Genomic DNA, 25,658 nt, shown 5'->3' with positions numbered 1-25,658 from the left:
AACACTCGACTATTTCTTTCTTTTTCTAACTGAATAAACAACCATGGTGAAGCACAGATTTTGTCTGAAATTATGTGGCAGTTCAATCGTTCATAGTGATACTGTGCTAAATCTTTCCCACTATACTGAGTATTAACCACGGTCTCGCAGTGAACGTAAGGGTCAAAGGATACTACCTTTTTGACAACTGCCTGATTTTCCTATAATTTAGTTCAATCCCATGGACGAAAAGCTATACATCAGCAGTTATGTTTACAAATTCAAATTGATGATAATGGACTTCATGAATAAAGGGCAATAATTTGTACCTGGTTTTGAGCTGAAAATCGTGTACACCTATAATTTATTTGTGGTAGAAACTTCGACGTTTCGTACCATGTAAGAATCATGCCCAGATGTTTTTGACACTTCGCTTCAATCATACCAATACTATTTGGATATGTATTTACTTGAAACGATTAATAGTTACTGATATCGTTACATTGATCAGTTCGTACTGTCTGGTCTTTAATACATTGAAGGTCGAATGTGTATTTTTAACGAACAATCAATAAAGTTATGTGTAATCTGTCATATAAAGCAATATAAGCAATTTGAGGATACTAAACTTATAATGCTAATGAGGACTCTCTAGGCAACTTGACAAACTTCAACGTCATCTTCCCAACCGTCCACTGCAGTAATTTCAGAACTTAGAATTTAATGTCGTTAGCGTTTTTCGAATATAATAGTTCATATGTCGAATTTAGTAGTTTTAGAAATCATGATAAAATCTGCTTAAATATTTCGAAAATTGTTTGGAATTCCAGTGGTTGCAATACGGGTATTATTCCACCAATACATAATGCATGTTTCGCTCGTTTCTTTCAAAGATGCAAATTTATTTTAAGGTATTTCTGGAAACTAATTGTACGTCTTTTACACAAGTGAGATAAAAACAAAACAAGTGCTTATCGATATGATATCAACTTCTATTTAAGGGACATTTATTTCTGGATTTTTTTAATATGCTAATTAATAAATGAAAAAGGCATATTTCGTTGTTTGAGATATACCCCTCAATGGCCTTCATGATTATGTACCTGTATCCTCCGTTCTAGGTCAAATCTCTTATCTAGCGCGTATATCCACTATATAGGTGTTCTCTGTATCATTATCGCTTATTTAGTTGTAATACATTGAGATATATGAGCATTAAGCTTTCTGAGATAGCGGGGCTTTGGTTAAAGTGTAATAAAATGAAAACGGGACAAGATAGTTTTGTGGTTCCCGAAGTTAATTTTGGTCAGTTTGTGATTGACCGAATGAAAAGATTTGGGGATACTGTTGCTTTGGTAAGTATGCATTTATCAAATCTAACTCATATTGAATTAGGATTTTTTAAACTTTTTAATAAATAGAGATACACACACTCAAATAAAAAGTTATAAGTGAACCCAAATCGTCAACTGAATCAAATTGCAATATATTACGATTAAAATTAAATAATATGTCTATGTATATGTTACAGTTAATTTCTGCGATAAAGAGTCAATTGACACTTTACACTCATTTAAGCCTCAGTTTTCAACAAGTACAATACTTTTTGATCTAATTGTTATCAATCTTTGTCCGAATACGTGTCTATATGGTGTCTTGAACATGTGTAAATATTTGTCGCCTCTGGTCACTAGGTCTTATCTTATAAATTTTGAAAATTAAAGTTTTGAAAATTTATCACCTTAGATCAAAAACTTGGTCACTAGGTCAAATTTCAGGAAAATTTCCCATGTCATTATTAAAAAAAATATTGAAACTTTTACAGTTTGATTTCTGCAGGATTTCTTAATCACATTCAAGTTTAATATAATTTCAGCAAACGATACAGTTTTTATCTGCAGGACATTTAAAAAATAATTCTTTAAATATTATGGCATTTGGTTAGTAAACATGCATACACACACATACACTGAAGTACACTCACGCACACATGCTTTCAGTGTGGCGCACATACATCATTGAACTGTCACCACCACAGTCAATGATTGTATTTTCAGGATCTGTATATTTGCTTCTTTTGGGTGTCTACTAGATTCACAAATTTGGTATCAGTGTCTATTCTTTCAGGAAAATCTGATATGTTTATAAAATGTTCATTTTTACTCTTACAAATTAAATAGTTTATATCGATCTTCGAGAAAATTGATCAGGTTGTTTGTATGAACGATATCCCTGATAAGTATGTAAATGGGTTTTCTTGGTTAATTGTCTTTGGTTTGCAAACTTGCATTATCAAATACAAAAGTCCGGCTTTAATGCAGTGCCGCATTGGCGTCTTGATTAGATATTTGCTTGTGCACGATCTACTAACAATATAAACAGAAAATTTGAAAAATCCTGGATTGTCATTGTCCCACACAAAAAATGCGAACACCTAAATTATATTGACCTATTACTTCCTTATATTTATTCCGATCTAGGTTGATCCAGTATCTGAGCGCCAACTTACGTACAAGCAGAGCGCTAGTCGTATTGAGCAAATAGCAGCCGGACTGTACAGTCTTGGCTTTCGTCAAGGCGATGTACTGTGTGCATTAACGTTTAATACGATTGAATACCCACTCCTTTGGTTTGCCGTCAATTTACTTGGCGGAACATTTCATACCGCATCGCCGTTATATACTGATTGTAAGTGTGTCCTTATAATTATAAGCAATATTTCAACGATGATTTCAACCATTAAACTGCCATATAAATTGCTAGACTGAGTTTAGCATTCTGAGTGTTTTCTTCCCTATATAAGAAAGACATGGGGAATATAAATTTAATTGTCACAAAATTGTCCCGTTTCAACTTTTAATTGAATTCCTTACGAGCATGTTACATAAAATGTCTAACAGTATTATGGCATTTAAATGTAACTGTGGTTAAAAGGGTATTTTCGTTTCATTGCAACATATCTGTTTCAGCTGAATTGGAAAGAAGATTAAGAAAATGTAATGTCAAATTTCTTTGCACGATACCTGAACTTACAACAAGAGTGTCATCTTTAGTCAATCTAATGGTTAGTGATAAATGAATGTAATTTGTCAAGTGTGGTACTTTGTTATAAATAGGTTAACGTTTACAAGAGCTTTATCAAAATAAAGGGAAAGAGTACACTAAGCGCGTTTATAATCTCGTCAGTTGTGTCCATTAATTAACATGGTTTAATGACCTGATCATAAAATAGGATTTATTTTACACACTCTGTTATCACTTACCATACTGTTTTATTCTTTAAAAATATTTTTACCGATTATTGAAACATGTTCATGTTAACCAATTTATGTTCAGAACAGTGCGACTGTATCAATTGCGAGACAAACGTTTCTTGAGAAGCTCATAGTGCTTGGTAAAGAATGTGACGGATACGTCGATTTTGACTCTCTGTTGAAACATGGAACCCTGCAGGAGAAACCGGAAGTTGACCCAAAAATGTCTACTGCTCTCTTACTTTCGTCGAGTGGAACAACAGGGCTTCCAAAGTTTGTGAGACTAACGCACAGGAACCTTGTTGCTAACATGATACAAATTCAGTAAGGTTTTTATTTGTCATTGGTTTATTTTAGCTAGACAAGTCTGGTTTTCAAAATGAGGCAACCGTCGAGGTATTGTGATTGCAATTGTGAAATCATTGCCGTCGTTGAGTACAATGTTTAAACTATTCTATATCCCACAAACTGTTCAAGGTATGTTGCCATAGACAGAGCGCAAATGTAAATACTTTGTTTCAGCGAATATTTGTAAATTTGTCAGTAGTTATAGTAATGAAACATACTTTCCTATCACATTTAGATTTTTTTTGTACGCATTACAAAACTATTCATATATAGAAAGCGCCGATCTAAAATTGTACATGAACTTTTGGTTTACGGAGGTCAAATCCGGCCAAAAACATGTACGATTTGCATACCGGCTTGCACGCGTATTATATGAGCAATGAATGACGAAGTTTGTCTGGTTCCAATCTCAGTGGTGCCCCCCAAGAAAAACACAAACAAATCCTCATCGCTATTTCGTTACTGCCGTCTTTTATTTTTTAGGGATAACCAGCACCTACGGTCAGGTGACGTGGTTGTGCTAGCACTTCCGGCGTTTCACCATTTTGGCCTCGTGGGCGCTCTTGGCGTTGGCCTATGTCATGGAGTCAAGCTCGTTCACATGGAAAGGTGGCATACAAGCAGTTATTTTAAGAATATTCAGAAATACAAGGTACAGCTTAACTGGAGTTTCTTGCGGCATGTACATGTTGTGTACTACGTTTAACTTGAGTCTCCTGTGTAACTGGAGTTTTACTGTGACATATGTATTATGTTTAACTGTAGTTTCACGTGTAACGGGAGTTTAACTATGGCATATTTATTATATTTAACCGTAGTTTCCTGTGTAACTAGAGTTGTCCTGTGACATTTATATTCTGTTTAACTGTAAAATCCTGTGTAACTATAGTTGTCCTGTGACATGTATATTATGTTTAACTGTAGTTTTATGTGTAACTAGAGTTATCCTGTGACATGTATAATATGTTTAACTGTAGTTTTCTGTGTTCATAGAGTTGCCATGAGACATGGATATTATGTTTAACTGTAGTTACCTGAGGTATTGACATTAAATTGAAATGTAGTTTCCTTGGTATGTTATTAAATCAAAGTTTTATCTTAATTTTAGTGTCTTTATTCTTGATCTAGGCTAATATAATCCACGTCGTACCAGCCATGGCCGCATCCATTGTGAAGTTCCCTGACCGCCTCAAGTATGACGTCAGCAGCGTTCGCTACATAGTTGCTGCAGCTGCTCCAATGGGTGTCAGCATTGAGACGCAGTTAAGGGACCTGTTTAAGCTGGATTTCGTTGCAATGTGTACGTGATGTATGTTGGCCCACACAAATTCAAGATTTTCCTTTCGTTAATGGACATAAGGAACTTAATTGTTCCATGAAGGTCATATTGTCTTGTTACCCTATTTTTTTATTTTTCTTTAAATAAAGTTTAGAAGAAAAAAAAAAACATCCATGATTTGTTACATATATCTTAAAAGTTTAACAGCATATGCTGATATTCAATTGGACCGGTTTAACAAGAATGCTTATTCATGCACGCATATATTTGCCTAAAGCGCATGCCATTCTGCAAGTATGTATATGTAATAACTATATATCTATGGTCGTTCTTACAGTTTAATCTCGTTTTCATATCGTCCTCATACAGCCTACGGACTGTCGGAGACGGGCCACAACTCTGGTAACTCAGTCTTATACCACCGATTCGGTTCCAATGGCAAACCTCCGGTAGGCGTCGATTTAAAGGTAAACAGAGTACATGCATGCACGAATGTATTCGGAAATACGCATACGCGAGTGCTGTCACAAACACACAAACGCACACAAAAACACGCACATATGGCAAATGACGGAAGATGAAAGAGACTGCCATTCTCATTCGCATATATATAAACATAGTTGAAGAAACACAGTAGCTTACAAGTATATCCGATTGCGATTTCCTAACCAAATAACCTCTTGGTTATTTATCACTAAGACACGCGGATGCATGATGCAGAGCCAAACAGCTCCCATACTTTAAATGTTACCTGTAACCTCTGTTGTGTATAGTTAACCTTGACACTGAAAGAATCAACATTGTTTTTGACTGCACAAATTAAAGGTAACCAGTGGCAGCTGTAGGGCTCTGCATTATACAACCATTTTTATATGCCCAGTATACAGCACCAATACAATGGAAACAATATATTTCTGGTCATACCATTACCGAATTTTCCAAAGTTCCCGTACTTCTTTTGAATGTCGAGCGTCAGGCAATAGAGCTCTTTGTACCATTTTTCCGTTAGTTCAGTATGGCGCGGCCGGGACTTGAACCTGTCTCATTCCATACCCGAAGCAAACGCGCAGCCTCTAGTATATTGGGGCGGAGAAGTCCTACTGAGTCGTACCCTTCTGAATTCTGCATTTTTAAGGCAGCAGACGGAGATTGATTTTAACAATTATAAATGATTAATTTCAAAACCATTATAAAGCTAAAAGGTATCAATGTGTATGCATTTGAGTTAGTCAGCCAAGTATAAAGTTCTTGCAATGTTGTTGACGTTTAGATAGTTAATCCAGAAACGGAAGAAGAACTGTCACGAAACAAAACGGGCGAAATCCGCATTAGAGGTCCAATGGTTTCCCCTGGTTACCTGGACGACGAGGATGCAACTCGAAATGCTTTGGATTTAAAAGGATATTTCAAAACAGGTAAAATGCAGTGCCTTTCCGTAAACTGTCATATTTTACACTGTGGATGCATTTCTTATCAGTATTTGTTTTGCTTTGTTTTGCAGGGGACCTTGGCTATTTAGATGCAGATGGATATCTGTTCATCGTTGATCGACTGAAAGAACTTATCAAATACAACGGATTACAGGTGACCATGTTATTACAATTGTTATGTATGTATTTGATTACGGAGGAAATGAAATGTTTTACCCATTAAAATTAGGTTGAAATCATTTGGTTTCATTAAGAGGAATTTTACGTTAGATGTTTGTATCTATATAACACTTTTATAATGGCTTGACGTGACTTAAACGTTAAACGTCATTGAGGGTTTATAACCATCTGAATCCACCATGTATTTATAAAGCTATTTTGATATGGGTGTTGTCAATTGGTGGTGTCTGTACGGTTATGTCGTTTGGGCCCTTACCATGTGCCTCTAAACATGGTTTATATTTGAATATTTCACTACTGGGCTTGTCCCTGTAAATTCCATTGTATTATTGTGTGTATAACAGAATGATATGGTAGCTTAATAACAAAAAACTTATATCTGCTGTCTAGCTAGGTGAACATATTTTTGTGAAAATGCAAAATGATTTATTACAATTTAGGTATTTGCCCTATTAATCAAACTGCAATTACTAACATATTTGAGCCAATCATTAAACACTTTGGTTGACTATGACCAAAACAAATAACAATCAGTTTGTACGTAGTTTATTCCTGATTCGGTGTCTGCCGTGTCCTTGTGCCTTAAACAATGTCTTTGTTAATGCTTAGGTTATGTGCGTGTCCCTGTAATGCCCATTGCATCACTATAAAATTCAGTCAAATCAGATAATATCATCCTAATTTTCTAAACTGAAAGAAAGTGCGTTGACTAACGTTCAGGTTGCACCGGCATATCTTGAGGACATCATAGTAAAACACCCCGATGTTGTTGACGCCGCCGTTATAGGAATCCCCGACCCCGACGCGGGGGAACTTCCAAGAGCGTACGTTGTCAGGCAACCCGGGAGCCAAACAACGACCAAGGATATTATCCAATACGTGCATGGTAGGATATTTTTCAATTTGGTCATGGTTGCAGAAATACTTTGTACTACGTACAGGACATGATCACGCCCAATACTTAGTGATAGTATCCATGTGCACAGTAGGATACTGCTGGATTTGTTTATGCTTGCAAAGGCATACTGCAAGCATATTTAGTGCCCACCCGAGTACTTGAGTGAGAAGTTGGCATGTAAGTTATGTTATTGGTAAAGTCTCAAAATGATATATGGGTCTAAATTGGAGAAGTCTCGTTGTGTTCTCGGAAAAAAAGCAAAAGTTTAGTCTCGAAATGCTATATGGGGTGATGATGTGAGTTGTATCCCTCTCATACTAATGTTTTGAAAAACACAGTGATGAAAATACTATACATTGTATTCAAGCATTCTGGACGCCAAATGTGCAGTTAAACTACAGTGTACTTAAACATTACATATATATATACACACCAACTTGGACATCCATTTTAAATCTGATTTCAAGATATAGGCACTTATGGGGGAACCGATTGATATATACCTCATGGCGTGCTGGAGTTTGCTAGGTACACCCCTGAGCCTTGATGGAATGTTGTGAAGGAAGGAAGGATATAAGTATCTTTCATGTGTTTCCGGTACGGATAGAAAAATCCGACCCGAGGGCACGTTCGTAAGCCGGTAACGAGGCTTGCCGAGTTACCGGCCACGCAGCGTGCCTGAGGGTCGGATTTTTCGATCCGGACGGGAAAAACATAATTTGATTTTTTTTGCATATCTTAATTTATCAATTTGTGGAAAAAATGACGTTGAAAACGACATTTTGTACAATTACACCATAATAACGATTCCCTAGAGTAAAGTCATTAAGTTCAACTGTTAAAATAAACTACTACGCGGTCTACTTCCAGCGGACTTAAACATACCGATTTCTGAGTATCTAAACCGTCCATAAACATCCTAGGTTTTTTTCGATAAAAATGGCCGAGGAGCTCCGAATTCTGCAGTGAAACCGGTGTTTTTTTCTTTCGGTAAAACTGTAGGTAAACAATCTAAACATGTTCGATAAACTAGACTTATTTATAAAAATGTGCTACAGCACTTTGGTTATATTTGTATGCTTGATTGTTTTTTAAGATCACGTGGCTCCCCACATGCGCCTGCGCGGTGGCGTTGAATTCATAGAAGAAGTACCAAGAACGCCATCTGGGAAGATTATGCGCAGACTATTGAAAACGCGAAAACAATGTTTGTCAAAGTTATAGACACTTAATTGTCAACTAGTAATCGTTCGGTTTTTCGTTCATTGACCGGAAGTCACTGACATACGGAGGATTGGTTTGAATACAAATATCAGATATTATGCAGACATACAGAATGTTAAATGCATGCCTCGCTCAATATACATTTCAATAAAACACGTATAATATATTCATCTGCAGGGTCTATGTTCATAACGATGCTTGTGAATAAACAGTATGTTGTCTGCATGATAACACTGATAGTATTTTACAGTTTCATTGAACTGGAGGTTTACATCATAATTACTTATGTAACCATGCTGTTAACTATTTTAGCTGTTAATGCATTGTTTCAAACCCATTGAATGTAATTCCAGAATACGTCATTAGGTAATAAACGTATTGACATCATACTTAAAATAACTCGTAATTGTCTGTTTCTTATAGGTAACGGGAAAGGCATTGATATCGTTGTTATAGCTTGTGCATTACCATGTTGTTTTGGTATTGTTTGTACAGGCTTTGTTATTATAAATAAAACATAAGAACTATCTATATAAAAACAAGAATTTATGTTTGACAATATATTTATCCATGCTTGTTTCAAGATTAGAGAGTACGAAGTACACGTTTTACAAAACAAAGGGAAATAACTGTTTAATAGTGTGCCCTGACTGATGCTTCAATTTATTTCCCTTACATTCTTTGATCAAAGAAGACAATGCCTTATATTGTTTATATACTTAAACACCTCGCGGTATTTGTATATATAGCTTTTGAAATAAAAAACCCAGTTTACTTTAGAATCAAATTAATGTATTCATTAAAATATACCATATTATGTTTTTAAATATTAAAATTAATTTCGTTTCATGTTTTGACTCGCCGATCGCCATGCATATATGAACACGTATTATTTATTGTCAATGATCAAGGATCATGTTGATCTGTTTCATTGTATGTAATTATGTTGAATGCTTGAACTGAACTAAATGTATTTTTTTATTATGCACCAGTCAATTGTAACCACGCCCCCACCCCAGGTCCGGGGTTTAACGAGAATAGCGGGGGAATTGGGCCGTGTTTTAACCTTTAAGGTGACACCCGCAGTGCCGGGTGAATGCGATGGTTTTGTCTTCGCGCCAAAAATAGCGGGGAATAGTCCTGACCTAGGGTCCCTGGGGTGCGGGGGCATTTGGCGGGGATTTTACCAGCAGTTCTTGGCTGGACCCGAAGTCAGTCTCCGCTATTCTCCGGACCTGGGGGCAGTGGTTACAATTGACTGGTGCATTATTGTGTAATGTGGTCCGGATTAATGTCGGCGCTGAATGGAAATATTACTTTAACATTAATAGACGAATATAAACAACGGGTCTGCGGACCGAGTTTGAGGCAGTCTGTTTCTGGTTTAGATCTGAGAGTCTCCTTTGCTCCCATTAAGAGTCTTTATGTCTGTGTTTAAGAAGTCATTTACTTTAAAAATTAATAAATGAATATCAAGAAGACTTGTAATATCGGACGTGGTTGTTTTATTTTACGGTTGAAGGACTTGAATGGGTGCGATGGTTCTACAGAGCCACTCATAATTAATAACGGAAATATCGTATGCGGTATGCATTTTAAAGTAGTGTATGGATTATATTAGACAGGGGTTTAAATATGGCACATCCACTTAACATTAACTATTATAAATTTGAGACAACGCATCTTTACTTCCGAAAATGTTGAAAAAGATATATCACTTACGTAGCTCAAAATAGGCACTATATACCTTGGCTTGAACAAAACTATCGAAAATATAACATTTTTTAGAAAGTCCAAACATGACGGTTTAGGCTTCAGGTAAGCCAGTTTTTCTTTTAAACTGTCTTGCTATTTTTTTATTGTATTTCTAAATGAACTGGAAAACATACATACGCACATCTTGCTAAAACGTTACTATACATAGTAATATATGGATTATGCCTTAAAACACTACATCATGTTAAATGGTTTAACTGTTAGTTACACTTTTGTCAATTGGTATTGATGCTTGAACGATGGTTGTTAAACTACTTGTTAAAGGTCAGCCTATTGTTGTTTTATCATTTGGGCTAATGTTTAGACCCAGTCTATGTTTTAGTATATGGTTCTTGACAATGTTTTGAGCAGATGTTAAAATTAAGCCTATTGTTTTGATAGATGATCCGGGTACAGTGTGTCCTTAGCCTTGAGACTGTGGAGATGGGACCAGATGTACAGTCATAACGTACATGCTTTCTTTAATAAATACATGCTTTCTTTAATTACATAAGGGTTTCTTTAATAACATACATGATTTCTTTAATAACATACATGCTTTCTTTAATAACACATATGCTTTCTTTAGTAATAACTGTTCGAATGATGCCTGCGGGGTTTGAATCTGAGTATATTTTATCATTAATTTTATTGTTTATGCGACATTCCAATTTCCTATATATTCATGAACTGGCTGAATGAGATTCGCTCTTTTTATGGTGTCAACATAGTTTACAGTAATACAATAATACAAACGTCGAAGCATTTTATGTTTGACAGTAGAAAGAATTTGATACTCATTTTTTATAACATTATTTGTTATACAATGACTTAGGCGTACTTTTATATTGTTTTATTGCGTGAAAGCATCTTATATTTGATTCTCCTTCTTCTTCTAACAGACACCATGCCCCAATTTCTCGAAACTTCTTAAGCTTAACAGGCTTAAGCTGCTTATTTCAATAAGCCAAAATACATACTTATAGTGATTTTTTAAAAATGAAAAATGGCTTATTGTGGTAGTCGTAATGATAATTCCTATCTAAAGTATTAAAACTTTTAAAGGAGTGTATAAAACGCAAAATATTGAACGACAAAATTAGTGAGCTTAGCTTAATCTTCTTATAAGATACTTAAGAAGTTTCGAGAAATTGGGGCCATATTAGTAATTAAACTGTCATTCGTTGTCTTAACAGAATATAAGATTATGGCGAGATGATTCCAATCTGGATTCTTGCCGGAGCAAAAAAACTTGATAGCAATAAGACGACTTGTTTACACCGAGAACATAAATAAGATTCCTTATGGAATAGACAAGCAGTCGGCAGACACATGCAGCGGCTCATGATTCTATCAATGCCATCTTAGCGTATGGCCCTGCGTGCTTGTGATAGAGATTAGCCATTTGATTATTCACGAATCTTTATCTAACTCAAGTGGAAGAAGCACATGCAATGCGTCGAAAATGTGCTATATACAAGTGTATCATAGAGGCGGCATAGGAGCAGTATTTAGTGCAACCATGGTTTATGATAGAACAAATGGCCCAAGACTACAGTTATCTGCCCCCCGTTGACCAAGATCATGAAACACCGAATGTATAACAGTATGTATAATATAAATATGTTGTAACTATAAATTCATAGATAAACTGTTATAAATTCGTTGAATATGTATTTAAACCCCACCATTATTGTCTTGGAATGATTTTTATGTTATAATTGCACATTGTACAGTTCTGATTGTAGATATGGACAAATTTGATATGAGCCCTGATCATTGTGTATTCATTTCCACGCTTTAGAAGAAACGATAATATGTAATGGTAAGGGGTTATGTGTGTTGTTTTTTAAACTAAGAAGCAGGCAGACTTGGCACAGCCAAATGACCAATTATCCCTTAGAAGATCAAGATTAAATCCTTACTAGCTAAATGTTCAGCGAAAAAAGCTCCGCGGATGCCTTTTTATCAGCCATTACGCATGCGCTGGCTTCTTAATAACTTACTTGATTAAAGCCAATTGATGATCCAATGGAAAGTTGGCGGTTGCTATTTACTTAATTGATTGTTGTTGTCAAAGATCGTTATAAATAATAAATAATGTGGATCTGTCCGGCGACCCCATTGGCGAGGGCATTAGCCTGAACAATCATACAATAAATACTGTATTGTGTGGCAAACAAGTTCGTTTTGTGACTTACTAATTTATTTTGGTTCATGCACAAGAGGCCATATGGTCGTCATCAAATTACAATTATACAATCACCCGTTTTTGATTTCCGTTCATTAATTATAACAAGGCATGGATCTTTCTATCTGGTATTTTTCAAGCATCGCAATTGTTGAAGTTTACAAGAATATAGATATTCGTAAGATTCAATCACTGCGTAGTGTAACCGTGTAATTAAATGTAATAGATAAATAGTCAAGTTTTAACGATCTGTGTTTGTATCGAATTAGTTTGTCGTACATTGAGGTCCAGTGATAAAACATGTTTCAATTATACCTGTTTATATTCAAATAATTTGAAATGCTCACGAAATTCCATTTTCCTTCCATATAAATTGGTAATCATGGAACAGATACTTCTTTCTCAGGTCTTGTAGTAAATACATGGTTGGAACAAATGCAATGTGAAAAAAGCAATTATTTTTGTTGCATTCACGATCGATCAAAAACGGCACAGTATAATTACATGAAATGAGGTGAAAGGAAATGTTCTTTTTCATTCTGTTAAATCTGGATTGTGGAATTTGAAAAGTAATGAACTTTAAAGTTGATTTAAAAATGATCAAATAATATGTGGGTTCTTTACCGAACAGAAACTATTTTCTTTCCTAATGCCTTACTTTTAAAGACAAAATGATTCTCAATTACTTACGGGAAAATAAGAAACTAATAAGGTTCAACACAATAGAGACATTAAATTAGAGGATCTTATTTGAAATTTGCTCTTCATGTTATAAGACATTTTCGTACTAAAATCAACTTTTCCCTTTTCTAAGACAACTAGGACAATATTGAACCAGACATGTTATTGGTAATAAATTGTTCAACCATCAGTAATGAAAACTGATCATTTTTAGTTTCTATTTTAAATTTACATCATATTTCCTTTTCCGACATCATTAAGAGTTCTATAGTAAAACATGGCAAGTAATTGTGATCCTATGGGATGGAAGTACTTTTAAATCTGCACTTAATCAGCAGTCAGTTGTTTTCATACACTTAGATAAATTGTTAGATTTAAACAGAGGCTGCATAATACATAAGGCAATACCTACTTTTGAACACAGCAATACTACTAATAGGCAAGTTTAAGTTTCTAAATATGAATGTTTAATTTGATTAATATATATAAACAAAAACAACCTATGCAAAATTATAATAAGACAGGCATTGTTTAATCACATGATAGGCGCATTTTTTGTTCACTGTGCCATGGAATGGTATCACACAATTTCTAGATGAATAATGAAGTTTCTGGATAACTGCATTTATATGTGGTGTTCGGCTTAGCAGCGGTTCAGGTAAGACAGACAATGGATATTTAATATCTTGACCGAAAGAAATGGACCAAAATAAGCAATACGCAATGAAATGGAACTCTTATTTGGAAGGACGGATTACAAACAAAACCTCAATCTGTTGAGCCAAGTTACCAAATTCTTATGATCCACAAAGAGGTTCTCACAATTTATACGCTACTCATGATTCCGAATGAAGATCAGATCACACACCCACAATATCAGTGGTTTTTCTATCATTCATACCAGGTCCTACTAATATATTATTATTTTTTTTCTCTTTTCCTGATGAAGACATACACCGAGTCAATTACTCTTTCTAATGTATGTTATAGTTTCAATAATCTTTAAAAGTTTAATAGTATTACCTACTACTTAAATGTAACGGAGGTTCACAATTTCTGCTATTCTATTTTCAGTTCATTCTTTATACTGTAAACACTATTTATTTGCAACATATTACAAGAGGAGATAGGTAAACCTTGTATGTCACTTGATGAATCCTTTTGTATCTTACAAAACATAATGCATGTGATGTGGCCATTTCATCATAAAGCATGGAGTGGTGTCGTGGTTTTGTGCATGTGGGATGTTTTCAACCGTGCAGTACGTTTGGAGAAACACTCCATTTCGTCTATATTTATGGGTGACTGTCATATTAATGGTCAAATCAGCAATATTTATCTAAAACTGTTTTAACATAGTAACAAATAATGACGTTTGACATTGTTCATTATTCTAGGTTTGTAAATGTAAGCATTACAAATTTGAAATTTGTTTTGAAAAAATGTTGATACATTGTGTTGTTTGTTACAATATATTGCTAGTTTATCTAACTCTTTTGCGTTTGATGGTGGTCGAAACAATGAAACGATATATGTGCCATATATATGTTTTGTTCTTTCTTCAGGGTTCACAGCTTTGCCCCTACAATAGGTCCCACGGAACGTTTGTCATCAATGGGAGGCTGCGACTTGCACGATTCTTCGAACATCAAAAGTGCAGAACAAATCATGAAATTATTGTTTTGATTAATATTGTTCATTCGCATTGTATGTATTGTTATCGCTGTTTGCGCAATGTACTGGTTCAGGAGATGTTGTACCCTGCCTTAGCTTACGGATTATGAACAGAGTATCATTTGTAATGAAATATCAGAGGCAAATTGAACACATTGCATTTAATCTGCTGCAAACCCATTGTGGCATATTTTGTACATTTGTTTTTTTCCGTAGATTGATCTTGTTAGGATTAGGCAGGTCCATTGTTCCCGATTTTTTTAACCATCTTGCAAGTAACAAGTTTAGGTTCATGAAACAAACTTAATGAGTTAAAATAGATTAAAGCATATCAAAAATTAATTGTTTATCACGAATATTATACATATATAATATTTAAATGTCTCCGAAATATGAAGAAGGATAATTTTACGTTATTCTTGATGCTCTTAAAATGGACATGTTCGAGTTTCGAACTATGTTCGGAAAATTGGCGCCCGAGAGCTTCGAGAATATTTGAATATTCTCTCTACAACTCATTTATCACATACCTGGCTCCTGTTTCTCGACTGTTCCCGGCGCTGTTTGCACCGGGGACAAGAGGACTAGCATTTAACTGTTTCGAGTTTGAGGCTCACCTTTTGTAGCTTGGTTTCGGTAGCGTAGGCTGGCTCGTTTCTGTAAGATTTAGACCTCTATTATGTTTGTAAAAAAACAAGTTGTTCCTTTCAGACGTTTTCATTTAACAAGACGTAGTGATTCAAGTGCTATAACATTTTCATACTTTCCAGTCAAAGCAATAATGGACAAAAAAATAATTATTGTGATTACCGAAGGACGTTTATTTTTCCACGTCTGTAAAAAGAAGTTGAACTATTTTGGCACACTTTGGTTAAGCCACAATATTTCCCCTGCACAATACAAACGAATAAAGTCCTTATTGTTATCGATGCTTAACAGTATTATTCATAGTCTGATCCATTAACTGAAAATAATTACATGAATTTCCAATGTTATTTGCTCTTGATTGGCTTAATTGTTTCGCAAATGTTCTTGCATTTTGCAAAATGGTACGTCACAAATAACCACAAACGTTTAATACAACACCGCAATATTGCAATTATACAATATTGCTTTGTCCATTTAGTCTCTTCACGATCAGAAATCACCACATATCAGACACGTACAATGCCAAAATTGGATCATTCAAAAATAGCACTCGTTAGAAACGAATTTCAGATCCGTTAATTGTATAATATACATTTTACAGAATACCCTAATCTCGATGACAAATGGCTTTTTTTGAAAAATAAACTGATTTCAAACTTCAGAAAAAGGCTTATATACATATTAATACGGTGTAATGTAGAAACAACTACATTGATAACAAACTAGAGAAAAGTAATAAAGTGTCTGATTGTCACGTATTGCAGTAACAACATACCATCTTAGATTTGTACTTTACGAGTAAAACGATTCAATGACAACCAATATTCAAGACAATACCATTTTACTGTCTCGTACTATCTGGTTATTTTTCAATACAATATTCTGTATCTAGATCGTTAAAAGATAAGAGTAGTCTAGTGGAATAGGTGTCCCAGTCTCACTCAAGATCTTGTGGTTTGAGCCCATCTAGTAATGCTAACTTATGGCCTCTCGAAATGGATGCCTATACTGGTTTCTGCACAGAAAATAGACTCCAGAGGGATTCTACAAACTGCCAGCTATCGTCACATACAAGCTAAAGAATTCGAAAAATTAAATTTATACATTTCATTCGCCTTCATGCAATGTGATCCAATACAAACATTTTTAAATTTTGTGTTTCAGGTGATCCCATATTATTTTAGATCCATAAGAAATGGGTTCATGTTTGGAGAAAAGAACATGAACATGAATTACCAAAGGCAGGGTTTATATACTGGAACAATTTCAAAATAGGCCAACGCGTCTAATTCGAACTGTTTCCAATCCTTTACGGAGGAATCAACATTTAACATTATGATTACTGGAGCTTTAACAAAAGTTGTATAGTTGATGGTCGGACCCCTCAAAGAAGTAAACGTTCCTTTTGGAATAGTGCAATATAAACATAATAAACATATATTAAGATAAATAAAAGATAACGCTTAAAATAAGGTGATTTTTAGTTTGTAAATTAATTAAATGCAGACAATATTTGAGAGCACCGGTCATATGTGTTAAACAACAAACAAACGCTTGAAAGTTTTCTTTTCTATTAAGCCATAACAGGACTGCTTAAATGTCAAATATTATTGTCACTATGATACCAACGTTTTGGAGTTATCGTATGTTATTTGGAATCCAATAATTTGGAATATCCAGAATTCTGAAAAGGCAACCCCGGTCTAACTTGTATATTATTACTCGGAATATTATTGTCTAGAATACGAATAATAGCATAACATCAACATGAATATACAGTTGTTAACATTGTTTAACACATAATGGAAGGAGATTATAAATTTTATCATTAGATGAAATAGCAAAAATGTCAATTTGCTGTTTAAGTAGGCTAAACTTATATTTTGTTTTCAATTTATTTTACAAAATTACTCTTTTTTCGAATAAAAGTTGCATTTAAAAGCCATGTTTGCAAATGTCGAAAATGAAAACACAATAATACAACAGCAACATATTATTGATGATTTAAGAAAACGTTAACAATGTACTTCTGAGTTAAACTGATATGTTATTAGAAAGGCTACTGTCAATTGAACAGACGTCAAAATGTCATCTGGCTTGTCTTTCTTAAGCAACATAAAAAAATAGTTAAACTCATAAGTCAGTCATTTACGTGTCTAAAAGTAAAGCTAAATATTGAAGTTATATTTTCATTACTTTTATAATAACTCTGGGCTATATTAAATAAAATAAAAACACATTTGAATATGTTTATGATAAAATTGCTGTTATTCTGTAACAACTTATTTTAAAATGGAACGTAAGCCGTGTATAAGCAATCATCGTTTCTAAAAAAATAATACCTGTGTTAAGGACATGTTAATAGTAGCATTAGTTGATCCTTAGCTTGATTTAAGTAGTGTAACGTCCACCCAATAGCGTTAGGTATGAAAGTTAAAACTGATTTGATTTGATCGTTACTTCTAAATTTCAGAATCTTAAGTCAAGTTAGACTTTTGGCATTCTAAAATATTGTAGAGTCTTAGCTTGTATATACAAGCGGTTAAAGGAGTGAATAAGTTTCGTCTGTATTGTTCGATTCGCTTTAAATTATGTGTAATTACGGCTACTAGTGTGCAACACATAAATTTGTAAATCAAGTTAGTGTTTCATTTGATATCTAAATATCGTTTCTGGAAGTTGAGATAAATAGAGGCGACTCATTTCATTTCTAATAAAAAGAAGCTCTATGCAAGATTCGATGAAATGAAGTTAAAAAAAATATCATTAAATCCGATGAATTTTGTTTTCCTGTTTTGTTTTTAAGCTTAGCACAATTCGACGATGCGCGTATTCAAGTGCTGTTTTATTTTATTTTATTAAACTTAGACAGGGAAGCGTTTAATTTGCATGTATGACATACTTTATAGCGTGGCGTTTTTGCATTATTTGGTCAAAAAGGCATTTACAACGTAATTAATCACCAGCAAAAAACCAACAAAATCTTGTTTAAGGGCACCGGGATGTTAAGCCGGAAGGTGCGTTTGCACCAAAATAAATTCTACCGGAATATATAGAGGAAGAATGATCAATATGGCATCTTCTGAGTACTCTTAATTATAACATAATTGGCCTCCAGCTGAACCGGTTATTATTTCAATTAACTGACTGGAAACGAGCACATAGTAACACAGTAGCATTACGATTACATTTTGAAATTGATGAAATTATTTTAACATCTCCTTTCCTGTTTGTCAAACAAAGTGGACGGAGGTCATATCCTATGGTATTCTGGCCATACATTTAGAGCAAACTTTAACGTAACAGGGGTTATTTCGGTAGTACACAAATGCCACATGCAAATAGTAAAAAAAACACATGCTAATTGTAGAAATAAGTAGTCACCTTAAAGCAATTACACAGATGCTCAATATTACAGGCAATATACATAATTATCATAAACAATACTTAGAAATACATAATATGATCCCTAAGCTTAATTACAGTGTTGCTACGGTTAATGATCGTTTTGATCAAACAGTTTCAATACTTTGAAGAGTACTTGCCTTATAGCTTCGAAGATGAATTCCTGAAACAAAATCTAGGGTTGAATATAGCATCCTTACATAATTAAGCTTTCAGTCCTTTGATTTTATGAACATTTTGCAAATTCGTGTCATCTTTAAAACCTTCCTTGGCTGACTCGGAGTGGTTTGGCATGTGACGTTATCATTTGGAAGAAAAGATAAGCTAATATATGTCGCTTTTGTTTTTGATAATGTTTCTTTATCTGTTCCCAGTTTTAGTACAATGATACTTTTTATTATGAAACTCTATGCTCACACAGTTTTAAACCTTATATTTTATAAGGCTGACTGTGTGTGATGCTCATAGTTTCAAACAATGACTGCATCGTATTTTTTGAAAAGTTTTTGCAATAGGTGCTCTTAATTGTATTCTTCTGTCTGTAGATAGAGTTGGGATCTCTAACCATTGAAGTACTTGGGGTTTACCTATAAATTTAGTATTATTTGTTTTATTATTAAGTTTCCTCAAGTTAATGCATACTTAGATAAGATTTACCTTTTACGTTTTTTCTTTATTTAGGATTGTTGATATAAGAGTGAGGATTGTGCACGTAAACTGGTTTAACGTATAAGGCCATGTAATACAACTCGGGTAACATCGGAAAACATCGACATGGATCGCCACTCGCCGTAACAGATCGCGACGAACATCGGGGATATTCGGCCTGTACCGGATGTTGCTATTTTTTAGAAACAGAAGGTGTTTCCCCGCTATTCATAGGTCAATAATGCAATTTCTACATCGAAGTATATGGAAACTCGGTGATGTTTTTCTATTGATTACGATACATCTTTCAATTTGAGTCATTACAGTAAAACATGGACTATAAGTGAATTATACGCGTAAGAGAAGATTTTCTGTTGAAAAAACGAACTGTCAACAATCGTCATGGAACTGGAATATTCAGATATTCGTGTCAAAGGGTTATAAATGTAAGTAGACCTTGAACAGTTTTGTACGTTGATGTTTTCAAAAACGTTTGTGTTTAATTTATCTTTGGAATTCTTAAACCATTTTAATTAGGTAAATGTTTTGATAGCTACAATAATGAGCGATCATGGAAACTTTGTTTTTATTATTTTGACATTTCTTATGTATCCCTGTAACGACGTCTCGAGTCTGCCATAGTAAAAAAATCGTCAAAAGACTCGTTGACGGCCATTAAGGTGGACTAAATGTTTAAACAGCATGTTCATATTTTTTACATGTACTTAATATGTACATGTTACATATTTTACATGTACTTATGAACATGTTAAATATTTTTTATGTCCTTATGTACATTATTTATGTATATGAGTATATAATCTTTATTTTGATTATTTTATCTTAAAATAATATTAGACTTAAAATAGTGTTTAAAATTATTTAAGGTGTTTTGGTACGTGACCTATTTCTGACATGCCATAATACATGTACTTACCCGTTATTTGTTTGCAAAATGCATATCTTCAAAGATAACCTGTAAAGAAAAGTTGTGCGTGGTTTGGGGCTCGAACCAATAACTGCTTGGACACTAGCGAAACTCATTTGCTGGTGTAGGTCTCGTCAAAACCCCAGTCTGTCGTGAATCATTATCAACCATACGCACAACAACTACACATTTGTGCCTACCACCCCTTACTCTTGGCTAAAACGTATAATAGTGCAGAATGTATAATACTTGTGCATTTGGATTTACGGTGGTAGTTTCTGGTGGTTGATAATCAAAAGTCTAATTTCTTTCAGGCAGGAAAATGACTGAATATTACAATGTCAACAACACTGGGTTATGAAGAATTCCAGCCTGCATCAAATACTATGTTGGATTCTTTAGAGCGGATTTGACAGCCATGTCTATCCACAAGGCGGTCGCATCTGATAGAGATGATGTGAGTATTTTATATAAAACATATTTGACTTGGTTTTTGATTGATTAACACAATGTATTTAATAATTAAATGGTGGTGGTGGTGGTGGTGGTGGTGGTGGTGGTGGTGATGATGATGATGATGATGATGATGATGATGATGATGATGATGATGATGATGATGATTGATGATGATGATGATGATGATGATGATGATGATGATGATGATGATGATGATGAATTTAATTGATAAATTTCATAATTTTCATTATATAAATGTATCAGTTTGTTTTTGTTTTTCAAAATAAAGTCGAGACAAATTAAACTGTTTATATTTTATTTTGTATATGTATGGCAATATAATTATCAATACTAATTAGTTAAAAGGGCTTTAAAGTACAACTGTTTTCCTTAAAATGGCTTTAAAGTACAACTGTTTTCCTTTACAGCACTAAACATTCTAGATGGGTAAAGTACCTGAAGGGGCATGAAAAACCAAATCAGCATTGACTTAGCATTGAGTAGTTAGCATCTGTGCACACACTACAAGTACAAACGCATGGGAACAGCCCAAACTTCAAATATTGAAGAGTGAAGAATTATTGTGAAAAAATCTTAATGTTAGAATACCAATGGTAAAATAAAACAGATAGACATCAAATTACAGACATCATATTACCCACAAAGATTGTTAACATGTTATGATATTAAAACAACATAAGTTGAGAACTTTTAACATTTTTGAAGGGGCATTTCCGCCCACTTAGTGCTCTTGTTTCTTCACATATTTTAGTTTAAAAGTACACTCATTTTTTTAAACTCTGTATTTTGAGTTAGTATCATAAGTAAAATGCATTTATTTGAAAGAGTACTTTTTATGAATAAGTCCAATTAAGCTTTTACAAGAAAAATGTTGATTTTTAAGCATTTTATTAGCTATAAAAATGTATGGTTACATGACATTATGTACATTTTCTTCAAAACTGGACGGTAAACTATCATAAATTGACTTTTAAATTGTTCAATAGACATCATAGATAAAATTTAAAATAATTTCAACAGCTTGCCTTACATTTAACTATTTTTCATGATTTTTTTAAAACTGCTATATATTTTCAAACATCGAAATACTGCTCTGTTCCGAAGACTCACAAGATCGATCAAAATGATTTTTTTCCATTTGTATCAACTATATGTTCGTTTGGACTTTAGTTTTCTGTTAAGTGAAATTTATTTTACCAGAAACTGCAATCCTTGATAAACATACCTATTTTTTATAGTATGTATACACTGTGCTGTTTGTGGAGTTTTGTGCTATTCTTCCATGTTTCTTATTTGTTTTTTTTGTGTTCTATGTCTTTGGCGTTTACCCAGTGCCATTAAACCGGGTTTATGTTTACATTTTTGCTACTTAGCTTGTTTCTGTAGTTTTTCACATAAGGATGTATGCAAATGTCCAATGGAATGTTCTTTATCACAGCTAAATAAGCAAATGGTGTGAATTAATTCTTCTTCTTCACTCACATTTGGTGAGTGTAATTAGTATGTGATGTGTGAGACAAAAGTTCTCTGTGCAAAGTGGAATGACAGATAATTCAATACAGGTCTATTTGGAGTTTATGCTATTATCAATGTCCCCTGAGTGTTATAATTATATTATTTTCTACGTCATTATTTTGTAAGGTCTTTCACGCAATACATTTAGGAGTTTTAACAAATTTCGCCAGAACTGGTCATTTCTAAGAAAAATGTCACAATTTCAAGGAAATAGCTTTTAAATATCAGCAAATAATTTTACGGTTTGTTTTAACTTCCATTATGAATCTTATTTAGGCAATCATTTATATACGACTGAATCCAAATAGTAAGAATACTTTTATAAAAGTACAGCCATCGATGACTGAGATCGGAAACATCTGTTTGAGAGTTTTGGTTAATTGATTTGATTTGATAAGTCTGAATTGATGGTATTCGTATGTTAGTTTTGTACATCATATGTACCAAAAAATGAGTGAAGGGTAAACATGTGTGGAACTGTTCCTCTTAAACAACTCTTGCGCAAAAGAAATGGGATTACATATTCATTTTGAAACCTTTAATATTAGTCATATATGAAAACTTTTGCAAAGGGGTCGGTTACTTATACGCAATCGTCATTACCTTCCTACAAGTCATCTCGAATATATATATCACACATGTATTGCATGAGTGTTGTCATTAATGCCAGACACGTCAAAATTAATGTGCTGAATACTAGACAATGGTTGTTTTCTTCCAATTATCTAAATGAGTTTTGTTATGAATGCCATACACCGTCATTTGAGTAACAAGATATAAGGTTTATAACTTTCAGACACTAATTTTACATTACTGACAAAAATAAATGTAAATGTTAATGAAAACACGTTTCGTTAATCCCTTCAAAGATGTAAAAGTGCACTGCACACATATTTGGGAGTATATGTAACGCAATATGCGATTGCTAATAATGATTACAACGTTATTCCTTTGATCAACCAATTTAATGTCTGATTGAAATATTGAATATTTATAGCTTTGTCAGGAAATCCACATTTTGATAACTATAACAGATGTAGAAATCCGTTCCGTTCCATTTTAGGTGTCTGGCGAGCGAACACGCGCTTCGCAGTGTTAGTTATAAAGGGAAAACGGGCGTTGAGCTATGCTCAGTTTATGTAATGAGAACTTTGTTCGTTTAAAGCGGTAACTACGGAAATTAGTCTATGTTGTCAAATATATAATATTAAATAACTTTAGTGAAAATTAGTACAACTCAGGATGTAATATTAAACATAACAATTCAATAAAAGAATGTCGAATATTTATTTGTGAAGAAACAATCATACACAGTTTAACGTTCATATCTATTTATACATGGCAAACGTTTGAGAGTGAAATAGATTAAAGCATAGAAATAAAATGTAGTAGCTAGTTTTACCTCTGACACCGTTTCAGCAAGAAATCACAATGTCGTGTTCGCTTTACATTTATCGAATGTAGATGTATTCGAAAGATGGTTTGTGAGACACAGAATATCAAAAGAAATGAGGAAAAACATTTTGAGGCAAATTATAATTATACTATCTCATCCTCCAATATATACTTACTATTCATTATTTAGAGAGAAAATGCATTTTAATACGCTCCTTTAAAAGCAAATACGGACAGTATCATTATATTATTATGCAAGACGACAATTTTTAATAGAACTGTTTTTCCCAAGAAAGTCATACGTGACTACTATGTTAGGCTTGTCTTAAAACTAGGGCTTCGTATATATCTGGTTGAAGGGCTTGTCACTAAGCATTACAATGTGCAACGCGCTTGTTTGTAATGAATTATGTCCAAGAAGACATTATCCTGTTAGCAAACATCTGTGTTACAATTACCAACAAAAACATTTTTAGGATAAAATTGCGTATGCAAAAATGCTTAATTAGCATACGGAGGGAAATGGACCCTCATAAGTTCAATACATCTCAAACAAATATTTTTGTCCCTTTAATTAATACCATACAAGAGAGTGGAGCCAATTACTTTAAAATGTCACGTTTTCTACATCAACAGATTGGTTGCATCAAAATTAAACAAATATTAGGTATATGTTTTGATGGGTGTACATTGGTTGAGCTAATGCGTATTTGTGAAGAAATACAAGCTCGGAAATGGTCAATGCTTTTTATAGCCTCGTCAGCGAAGTCGAGCAACAACTTAACATTCTCTTCAAAACTGGTTAAGGTTATCATACCATGATTGGTATTTAAGCTGCAAGAGACCTTGCACAAATAGATTTCAATACTTATAACTTAAATATTTGTTGAGTTATGCTTTTTGTTTGCCTGAAATTAAACAGGCTAACGTTTGCGTTTGCTTTGCTTCATTCTTTTTGACGGTATACACTTTGTATTAATTTATGTATTTAGTGTTTACTGAAATGTATAAACGAATGTATAGTTGTGCCAAACATCGCGAATTCACATCGGAATGATTGGCGGTGATACAAGGGAATCGACAATTATCATCGTGTTCGCCGATCCTGTGTATCTTCTATATAAATAGACCCGTTCGTATTTTAGAAGCATTGAAATTAATACTGAGGTATGGTTTACACATCCACCTTTAATATATTATTCTAAAAGAACGGAAAGAAAAGTAGTTCGTACATTCTTTTTTTCACCTCTTAAATAATCATAACGAATAATCTAATAATTAAAACTTATAACAATATCTTTAATAAGCTTAATGGTGAATTAAATAACATGTCAAATATATAAGACCGATGACAAAATGTATGCTCATGATCAATAGACATATAATCTTCTTCTATATATTAAGCAGTAGAAATAAATAGGAACTAAAATAAGAAACTGTAAATAACATATCAAAATGAGCGAAACAAAATATAACAAAAAACTTGAAAAGCATAATAGAAAATACTTTTATGTTTAACAATGCATGCATAAACATTTTGTCGGAGAAGAATCTCACAAATTATAATAATTCCACCAAATCAATCATTAACCTCTATGTATAATACGAAAATCCCAGGCGTATTTTCTTTCAGATATTTCTCAAAGGGAACCGATCTCAATCAAACTGCAGTAGTTAAATACAAAGATTAGATTAAGAAACGATTTATAACAACTCTGTTTATCTTTATTTAAGGAATTCATGTTCTAC

At 33.6% G+C, this 25,658-nt stretch overlaps 1 protein-coding gene across 1 annotated transcript in view; it reads left to right on the top strand.

Annotated features, from left to right (window-relative positions):
- The first annotated feature begins 1,238 nt into the window (after positions 1-1,238).
- Positions 1,239-25,658, top strand: part of LOC128246159 (uncharacterized) — a 121,940-nt gene continuing 97,520 nt past the window's right edge. Inside the window, exons 1-10 of the mRNA XM_052964349.1 lie at positions 1,239-1,334; positions 2,460-2,561; positions 3,316-3,557; positions 4,065-4,233; positions 4,710-4,881; positions 5,230-5,327; positions 6,131-6,275; positions 6,362-6,444; positions 7,191-7,356; positions 8,465-8,575. Coding sequence (XP_052820309.1) covers positions 1,239-1,334; positions 2,460-2,561; positions 3,316-3,557; positions 4,065-4,233; positions 4,710-4,881; positions 5,230-5,327; positions 6,131-6,275; positions 6,362-6,444; positions 7,191-7,356; positions 8,465-8,575 — 1,384 coding nt within the window. The remainder of the gene's footprint in view (positions 1,335-2,459; positions 2,562-3,315; positions 3,558-4,064; positions 4,234-4,709; positions 4,882-5,229; positions 5,328-6,130; positions 6,276-6,361; positions 6,445-7,190; positions 7,357-8,464; positions 8,576-25,658) is intronic.

Source organism: Mya arenaria, chromosome 9 (assembly GCF_026914265.1).
Source record: "Mya arenaria isolate MELC-2E11 chromosome 9, ASM2691426v1".
Lineage (NCBI taxonomy): Eukaryota > Metazoa > Mollusca > Bivalvia > Myida > Myidae > Mya > Mya arenaria.
Note: the sequence above shows the minus strand (reverse complement) of the source record. Positions and strands in the feature narration are given on the sequence as shown.